Source organism: Puma concolor, chromosome F2 (assembly GCF_028749965.1).
Source record: "Puma concolor isolate L17-30 chromosome F2, mPumCon1.1.hap2, whole genome shotgun sequence".
NCBI lineage: Eukaryota > Metazoa > Chordata > Mammalia > Carnivora > Felidae > Puma > Puma concolor.
In genome coordinates, this window is record NC_141684.1 from 38,783,533 (window position 1) to 38,793,759 (window position 10,227).

At 40.9% G+C, this 10,227-nt stretch overlaps 1 protein-coding gene across 1 annotated transcript in view; it reads left to right on the top strand.

The window, feature by feature from the left end:
- The first annotated feature begins 6,322 nt into the window (after positions 1-6,322).
- Positions 6,323-10,227, top strand: part of STK3 (serine/threonine kinase 3) — a 287,866-nt gene continuing 283,961 nt past the window's right edge. The window contains exon 1 of the mRNA XM_086694926.1: positions 6,323-6,534. Within this exon, the coding sequence (XP_086551052.1) occupies positions 6,509-6,534 (26 nt within the window). The 5' untranslated portion in view covers positions 6,323-6,508. The remainder of the gene's footprint in view (positions 6,535-10,227) is intronic.

The window sequence follows — 10,227 nt, forward strand, 5'->3', positions numbered from 1 at the left end:
ATAGTAAAATGTCTACATTACACAAAGTAATCTACACATTTAATGCAATCCCTATAAAAATACCACTAGTGGGGCATCTGGGTGGCTCAGTTGGTTAGGTGTCTGACACTTGATTTTGGCTCAGGTTATGATCTCATGGTTCATGAGTTGGAACCCCACATCAGGCCCTGTTCTGACAGTATGGAGCCTGCTTAAGATCCCCTCTCTCTGCCCCAGTCTTGCTTACACATGCTCTGTCTCAAGATAAATAAACTTAAAAACAAAACAAAACAAAACACCATTTTTCACAGAGGTAGAACAAACAATCCTAAAAGACCCCAAGTAGCCAAATCAATCTTGAAAAAGAAAAACAAACCTGGACACATCACAATTCTGGACTTCAAGCTATATTACAAAGCTGTAATGTAAGACAGTATGGTACTGGCACAAAAACAGACACATAGATCAGTTGAAGAGAATAGAACACCCAGAAATGGGCCCACAGCTATATGGTCAACTAATCTTGGACAAAGCAGGAAAAAGTATCCAATGGAGGGGAAAAAAACAGTCTCTTCGACAAATGGTGTTGGGAAAACTGGACAGCAACATGCAAAAGAATGAAACTGGACCACTTTCTTACACCATACACAAAAATATTCAAAATGGATGAAAGACCTAAATGTGAGACAGGAAACTAACAAAATCCTAGAGGAGAACATGTGCAGCAATCTCTTTGACCTTGGCCATAGCAACTCCTTACTAGACATATCTCTGGAGGCAAGAGAAATAAAAGCAAAAAAAAAAAAAAAAACCTAAACCAAAACCAAAACCAAAACCAAAACCAAAAACAAAACTATTGGGACTTTATCAAGATAAAAAGCTTCTGCACAGTGAAGGAAACAATCAAAAAAACTAAAAGGCAGCCTACGGAATGGGAGGAGATATTTGCAAATGACATATTTGATAAAGGGTTAGTAACCAAAACCTATAAAGAACTTATCAAACTCAACACCCAAAAACCAAACAGCCCAGTTAAGAATGGGCATAAGACATGAATAGACACTTTTCCAAAGAATATATCCAGATGGCTAACGGACATACGAAAAGATGCTCAACATCACTTATCATCAGGGAAATACAAATCAAAGCCAGGATGAGATACCACCTCCCACCTGTCAGAATGGCTAAAACTAACAACACAGGAAACAACATGTGTTTGTTGTCGGCCAGGATGTGAAGAAAGGGGAACCCTCTTACACTATTGGTAGGAATGCAAATTGGTGCAGCCGCTAGGTAAAACAGTATGGAGGTTCCTCAAAAAATTAAAAATACAACTACCCAGCCACCCAGTAATTGCACTACTAGGTTTTTACCCAAAGGATACAAAATTACTGATATGAAGGGGCACATGCACTCTAAGGTTTATAGCAGCATTATCAACAATAGCCAAATTATGGAAAGTGCCCAAATGTCCATCAACTGATGAATGGATAAAGAAGAAGTGGTATATATACACAATGGGATATTACTCAGCTGTCAAAAGAATGAAATCTTGTCATTTGCAACAGTGTTCACGGAACTAGAGTGTATTATGCTAAGTGAAATAAGTCAGTCCGAGAAAGACAAATACTATATGGTTTCACTCATATGTGGAAATTAAGAAACAAAACAAATGAACATAGGGGGAAAGAAAGGAAAAATAAAATGATAAAAACAGAGAGGGAGGCAAAGCGTAAGAGACTGTTAACTACAGAGAACAAACTGAGGAATGATAGCAGGGTGGTGGTAGGGGATGGACTAAATGTGCGAGGGGCATTAAGGAGGGCACTTGTGTTGAGCACTGAGTGTTATATGTAAGTCATGAATCATATTATACTATATGTTAACTAACTAGAATTTAGATAAAAAATTGGAAAAAAGATGAATTTGGAACTGAGAGGAAATAAATGACAAACGGCATATTTACTTTCACTTAATATATAGTTTACCTATGTCTGTTAAAATTCCTGATGCTTTTGGTGTGTAGAAATCCATTCATTCTTTCAATAAGCATTTACTTAGTGACCATAATGTTCTAGGTACTTATAAACATAAGCAGAAATTGTAGGCTATTGTCTATTAACAATTCTTCTATTTTTTTTCTCAATAATAGATCCCAATTTTGTTCTTCTCTCATGTTTCTCTTGGCCATAAGCTTGAGGAAAGGCCAGTGCCGGTCTCAGCTGTAAAACCAGCTCCATGGGGTGAATCACAATTGTTCTAAACAGGTTTTCACGATCCTATTTCCTTTGCCAACAACGTGTCTGTGACACAATTCTGGCCATTAAGACATGAAGGGAAATCTACAAAGAGGCTTCTAGAATAGCTTTTTCCACTATTTTGAAAAGTGGTATTCAGAAAGAAATAACCCTCTTCTGTTGCTGGGCATTGTCATGTCTCCACGCGATGGCAGCCATCATTTGAGGGGAGGGTGATAGTCGGCTGTGCACTGCAGAGCAGGAAATGGAAGTAAATGAAAGAATTGATCAAGCCTAGGAACACCTACCCCTAGGCTCCTGGTTTTAAAAATCATCTTAAGATGTTTCTTGTAGTTAACTGATATGCCAGACTTTTGAGATGACATATGTGAATAAGATTTGTTCTCATTCCCAAAAGGTTTACAGTTTGGCCAGGGAAACAAATAAGTGAAATAAAAGTTTAAGATTGCTCTGATAAAAGAAGATGGTAGTTGAAAGCAAATGCAACATGCTAGTTCTAAGCTCACTATAAAATTAAGTTATAAAAAGTTACATAATGTAATATATTTGATCAGAACTTTCTCTCTGCCCAAACACTTCCCCGTAATGGTAGGAAAGATTAACAGTTGTTAATTAGTGTTATTTTTCAAAGAAACATAAAAATGATAGAAACAGTCATATATACACAGTTGCAATAAAAAGCAGCAGCAAACATAGCAAGGGATCTTTATGTTAATATTTTTCTACCCACAAAACATTGTGGTGTACATGTTCAGTGACAACAAATACAGTTTTGTTATTAAAAGGAACTGGGTCTCAAATTGCAGATTTCTCTTACATTTCTCTTAGGACACCCAGTTAAAAATTCTGGTAAGGTATTTGCTAATGTAAGTAGAGTGTGCACTTAATCTCCATTCCAACTAGAATGGTTGGAAGCAGAAACATTTTACCCTACTTCTGACCCTTATCTAAGATCTCAAATTTTTCTAAGGCTTTCCATTGTTCATAAAGGCTGCTGCCTTTTATTTGCAGGTTTAATGATAATTTTTATGCTTTCCTTCTTGGAATCTTCAGATTGGCTTTCCACAGACAAATTAAAATGGAAACTTGAGGCATTTTTTTTGTTTTGTTTTGTTTTGTTTTCTGAGTAATTCAGGAGAAAAACAATTCTTTTTACTTAGTAACACAACACATCAGGCAGGCTGGCCTCCCAGGCCTTACCACTTACTGCTTCCTGGGCTTCCTGGTTCTCTTCCCTTTGCAGTCTGCACGATGCTCCCCTGACTTCCTCACTCACCCTTTTGCTGAGGCATTCCCCAGCCAATCAATCTAAATTTTGTCACTTCCCCTCCATGTTATATCCCCCTTTCCCATTTTACTTTTCTTCCTTACCAATTTTCAACGCCTAATAGTATTGATTTATTTTATTATGTTTCCCCAACCAGAATGTAAACCTCATGAGGACAGGAATTATTGTCTGTTTACTTTTGTCGTTGAGGAATCCCCAGCTCCTAGATCAGTGTCTGATATACATAAGGGCTCAGTAAATATTTGTTGACTGACTTAAAGTGGGTTAAAGCTTGGCTTTGGAGTTAGGAAGGCTTGGGTTAGAATGCAGACTTTCTTTTTTTTTTTTTTTTTTAATTTTTTTTTTTTTTTACATTTATTTATTTTTGAGACAGAGAGAGACAGAGCATGAATGGGGGGAGGGCCAGAGAGAGAGGGAGACACAGAATCTGAAGCAGGCTCCAGGCTCTGAGCTGTCAGCACAGAGCCTGATGCGGGGCTCGAACTCACGGACCGTGAGATCGTGACCTGAGCGAAGTCAGACGCTCAACCGACTGAGCCACCCAGGCGCCCCAAGAATGCAGACTTTCTATTTGGCCTGGGGTAGCTCCCTTCACCCCTTTGAGCCTCAGTTTCTTCCCTTTTAATGTGGGTGTAACTATCTAACAAGGTAGTTTTAAGGGTGTAATGAGATATTGTAGGCCAAGTGTCTGATCCTGTTAGAGTCACACAACAACTTTTAGCCCTTTTCAGATTGAGGGAAGGCCTCAGAGATTTATTTTCAGATATTATTCCTCTTCCTTTCACAAAACTTTTTTATGGGTATCTCAGTCAGGGTTCTAACAGGAACTCAAATTAAGAACATTTGAGGAGGGTTGAGGTCTAAGGGAACATAGGGAATAGAGGAGAAACCCAGGGAATAGCAGAGCAATCACTACCTGTAGGCCCAAATGGGATGAAGGGAACAAAGGAGAGCTGGGCCCCAGGTGACCTTACAGGAAGGGAACCAGGAGAATAAATAGCCTTTCTCCTTTCTCCCTCAGATAATCTCCTGCTGCATCTCCTGATCATCAGACCCAATTGTAAGCCAGAGAGCCTAGAATCCAATGATATCAGCCATACAGGCGAACCTGTATGGAAAGGAATGGAAAAGAATGGAGTGAATCTGGCTATCCAACCTTACTATATCCAAGGTACTTGCTATGCAAAGGATAGAGTAAAGACATAGTGTGATTCTCAGCAGACTCACTTGGTTGGGATGATAGTCAAATAAACGACTTCAATTCAGTGCAATAAGCATCATACAAGAGCCAGCGCGGTGTGTTATGGGCACATACAAGAGAGACATCTCTTTCACAACATAAATGTCAGAGAGAGTGGGAGGAGTGGTGGTGCTGGTGATTCGACTGGGAAAGGCTTTCTGGAGATTAAGATTGGTAACAATTCAGAGTCCATTTGAAAGTATGACAACTGATCCCATTTCAAAATACGACAATTTTTTTAAGAGGATGACATGACATTCTCTGAAAGAGATATTTCTGATGAAATATAAGAAGATGTGACTAGGGCATGGAAGTGAGGATCAGAATGAGGGATAGAATGAAATAATTTCAAAGGTTCTTCCTAGATTTTACATTTTAACAATTTAGTTTTTTGTTGTCTTGTTACTTCTGTATTAGACTATAGATCTTTAATAATGCAAATGAGTATAAAATTTTGTGATCTCTCTTGTTTGCAGAATTTGACTTTAGGTGTGAACAATGAATAGTCTAAAGTTGAACATAACTAAATTTAGGGGGGAATATAATGGTTTGAAAATAAATCATGTAAGTTTGTTACATATCAAAACAATGCAAAAAAGAGGAAAACTGCAAATAGACATGTTTAATTTGGATTAATGTTCATCAAATTCCTTTATTTAACATTCTCTTCATAGACTTCATTCTAATCTTCAAAAAGACTCTATGACTCTAAATCTTGATAATTTCTAAGGAAAGCAAGGAAACTCGTTACATAGCACCTGGATATGGTCCTAAGAAAGATATTTACATATGGAATTCAAGGTTAAATGTATACAAACAATGAATGAAGGGATCAAATTATGATGAGGTAAGGGCCTTGGGAACAGGTAGGGGAGAGGGCCCATGACAAGAAGGAGGAAAACAAACGTTTCTTGAGTACTTTTCTATGCACCATAATTTGTGATAGGTTTTCCAGGTTACCCAAGTGAATAGCTGGCAAGACCACAGCTCACTGAAATTGGTGCACTGAGAGATCTCACTACAGTAATTATTTTCTTTGTAATTAGACGTAATTATAGTGAAATGTAGCAAGGAACTTGTCTACAATCAACATCAAACAAGAATTTCCAGAAAGAATCCCTACTGCTGTAGCTACACATGTCATATGGCTGCGGGAAAACATAGCCAATAATTATAAACAACTAGAAGGAAGCGTGGGCAGTTAGTAACACTTCAAAAGGCTGCACAAGATGCTTGGGATGTGTCCCTGAGAAATCCAGATAAATGAGTCAAATCGGTTTGGGGCAAACGCAATGAAGGCAAGCGTGCAGCGGCAGCTCTTGGCCGGCTCAAAGGAACGTGCCCATGGCCAGAAAAGACGGGTTCTGAGTCGCTACTAGGCCTTAGCCTCTAGCTCTTCCAGTCCCCGCGCTTTTTCCCCTCCTCCCAGCCATGTGGCCCGCGCGTCCCTCCGCCCCCGACTCCGCTCGCCCGACCAGGGCCTGGCTCCGCCCACCATGCCTGGGCCGCGTCTGGCTCCACCCACTCTCCCAGGACCGCGGCCGGCGGCCGAGGGGCGGGGCGCGCCGGGAGGAGCCGCACTCGCGAGCGGGAGGGGGATCCGCCGAGGAGTTACGGGAAAGTTGGTCCGAGTTCCTGGAGTTTCCCCTGTGTTTCCCGGGGCTCGGCCGGCCGGTGCCCCGGCTCCTCGCCTCCCTCCGTCCTTCACCGCCCACCAGATCCCTCCTTCTGTCCCCCGCCGCCATGGAGCAGCCGCCAGCGCCCAAGAGGTAACGAACGTGGGGAACCGGGAGAAGGAGGGAGGCGGCGGCCGCGGGCGGGGGCGGCTAGGCCAGGCCGGACCGCGACCCCCTTCGCGACTGCGGGGCCCAGACCAGGCCCGTCGGGAGTCGGAGGCACGTCCGAGTGCCGGGCCGCGTCTGTCCACACGCCGACGGGGCCCGAGGGGAGGCCGAGCCTCGCCTCTCCCGCGGTCGCGGGGCCTGGCGGCGTGGAAAGTCGCTGGGCAGCGCCGGGCTCCCCGTGGCCGGACTCCTGGGCCGGGAGGACTTTTCCCTCCCGGCAAGTTCACGAAGCCCCGAGACGTAAAACTAGGAAATTAATTAGGCAGCTTACAGCTATGTAGGCGTTCTTGTCAAATGTTTTTCATAATACTGCCTTTTATTTGAGAAGGCGGGTTATTTATTTACAGTTTAAGGAATTCAATATTAATAGCTACACAGTCTGTAAAACTTGTGGATATACTGCCCTGACAGGTGTTCTCCCTATCGCCGTCAAGTTCAAAAGTATTTATGGATGCAAGGCAGTGGGAATCTTAAATTAGAACCCCTCCCTCCTATAGTTTTTTTTGTATTTCTTCTAGCATATAAAAATAGTGATGCTTTGGTATTTACTGTTAGTTTATATTTCATGTTTAATGTATTGGAAGAGTAAGAGTACACAGTAGATACTTTTAAACTAATATTTGAAATGATCTAGCTAAATCAAGGCTGTCCATTGATGTAAGTTCATAGTGGGTATTTTTCCCCCCAAGGATGAATCAGTGTCAATTAATGATGTTGTTTAAAACATTTAACCTAGGTCTTTCATTTTTAATTTATAAAATGTACTAATCTCTCTCCCAGATAGTGCTGTTGTGAAGATTAAGGAGTTCTTGGGTTTTGATACTTAGCGATCTTTAGATGAAAGGTGATATATTCAGGAACATGGAATAATTGAAAAGGTAGGAACTTTGTGAGCTGTTGTGAATTGGGTAACTAGACATGTGAGCCTTAAGGCCTGGAAACCATCTGTTCAGGTGAAGAAAGGGGGGTTGTGGAGGGGTTTCCAAAAGAGACCTGCTATCACACAGAGCCCTTGATAGATTCTTATCTGGCATTTTGTAAAGTATTGAATTCTAGTGTTGACTAGACACCCAGTTTTAATACCATAGAAAAAAAATGGGAAGGGGGGCACCTGTGACATAATGCCCGAGGGCCAACTTAAGTCCAAATTGAAGTGGAGGTTCTCTCTATTCATTAGCTCTGAGCGCTCAAAGTTTCATTACAGGTGTAAGGGAACCCCTGGCCTTGTAGGGGCATTAGAAAACCTAGAGGGGTCAGGGGGAGACGGTGGTGGTGTATGTAACCATTCCATGGTCATTTATACTTTGCAAAGTGGTGCTTGCACATCTAACAGGCTTATTTTTAGCTCTCTTCAGAGAGACTTGTGTTGACCCAGGAAGGCATTTCTGAAGAGCAAGATATGTGACATTAATCCCATATATTCGAATATGGCTTAAAATTTTTTCGTAGCATTTGCATTTTCACAATATCATCATTGCAATCCTATTAAATAGTTTGGATTACAGGCATTGATCCTGTTTTATAGCTGAGGACACCAAAAGAGTTTGCCACACGGAAGGCCGTGACAGGGATTACTGACAGTGAGTTTTTTCTCCCTGTTGATCATTACCTTCTAATAATAAAATATAGCTGCCATTAAGGTCCTTTTATTTGCCAGGAACCTTATATACACATTCCTTTATTTTATTGTCCTAAGAAACAGAGATCTTGGCTCTGTAATTTACTATGCTTGTTCTATGTTTAATTTCTTCATCTGTAAAGTGTGTTGTGAGGATTAAATGAGGGCGTGTGTAAAGTACTTACTTAGCCCAGTGCTTCACAATGTGTTTGATGATGTTAAATGTTGCTAGTTTATTTTTTCCTTATTAATCGAAAGTCAGGTCAAATAATCTGGTCAGGGGGAGGAATGCCAGAACGCTGAGTCTGATTGGCTGTACGGGGCTGTGCATCCTCTCACTGTGTATAGTGATACCTCTTTCTTAAAACTTGCTTGCTTGCTTAGCCTTCCATGATGTGGTGGTCATTTCTGGGTACAGTCTTGTGGGTCCTTGGCTTGTTCTTTTCCTGATCTCTGTAGGAATGTCACTTTGCTTTTCTCCCTTGGGTAGCTCAAACACTTTGACATGCTCACATGTATATTGCTGGTGTTCAAGTCTGGATGACCAACAGCTGCTATTTGGTTGGTATTTTTTATTTTTTCATGCAGATCCACTCTTTCGTTATTGCATCTAGTTTGTCCCTAGGTCCTGTTGAATTCTCCACCAAAAAGTCTGGATTCATCTTCTTTTCCCTTTTTCATTTTTGATATTCCTACCCCATTCCTGGGTTTTATGACAGTCATACATGATTTACAGCAGTGCCTTCCAACTAGGTACTTTACTGCAGTAGTTTTCAAAAATTTTTAGCAGTAGAAAGGCTCTGTTGGGAGTAGAGATAGGGCACTAGGACCTGGTTCTCAGTGCTTTACCACCTTCTCTTCCCCTTTTGCTGCCCTACAGAACCTCCTAATGACCCATAGGAGTCTGTTTACTTTAGTTCATCCTGCACATGGCTTCTGATTTGTTTTGTTAAAACATCACTTCCCCCATGCTTTTCCTTTTTTTTTTTTTTTTTTTTTTTTTTGGATTGGGGCACATTAGTCTACTTAGTACCCAAGACTCTTATCCCTTGGTCTCAGACTTAATCCCCAGGCTTTGTTACTCTTCTCCAAAATGAATCTGTTCTAAAGTTTCCCCTTTGTCTTTTATGTAGGTTGTAGGCTATGGGTACTCCCAACTTTGCCTTTGTTCATGCTTTTCATTTAGAGAAGTTTATGTTAGTTTTTGCTAGTAATCTATGTTTTATTCTTCCTTCAAGGCCTGCTTCATAAAGTATCTTTTTTGAGTGCTTTCTAGCCTAGAGTATTTCTCTGTATTCCTAATATTATATCCCTTTGAGTGTGTGCCATCTTCATATTGTACTTTTTTCAATTACAAAATTTTAGATATTCAAAAGCTAATTTAGTAAGTACTTATGGGTCACATTATCCAGCTTTAGAAGTAAAATATTACAAATATAGTTAAAGCTCCCTCAGTATGTCTCTTCTCAGTTGCATTCCCTCCCTCTCCCCCAAAGGGTAGTCACTGTCCTGAATTGGGTATTTGTTATTCCCATACATGTCTTTATATTTTTAGCGTGTTGTTAATATATATCTGACCTGGTGTTAGGCCTCGGTGTTAGGCCTGCCTTTGCTCTTTGGTATCATCCTTTTCCTCTGGGAATTGGAGATTCCACTGTGCAGCCAGATCTGAGAATCATGACTAGAGGATCTGGAAGGCCCCTCTTACCTCACTTCATTGATTTGGTCTCACCAACCAGGCTGTGTTAAATATAGGCAATAGATGTGGTCACCTATGGTCCCTGACTTAAGGTATCAGAATAGCTTTTAGATTCCCCAGGTTTCCTTAAAAGGTCTGTCACAGAGGTCTTTATAAGTCCTTATTAAAATGAAGTTCCTCTGGGAAGGAAGTCCATCAAATGGTTATTAATTATTAGCTCTTTGATAAGTTGAGTTTCTCAGATTTATCTGTAGGGGAACTGCTAGATGAAAGAAAAATGACCACACAGTAGATAAGTTTT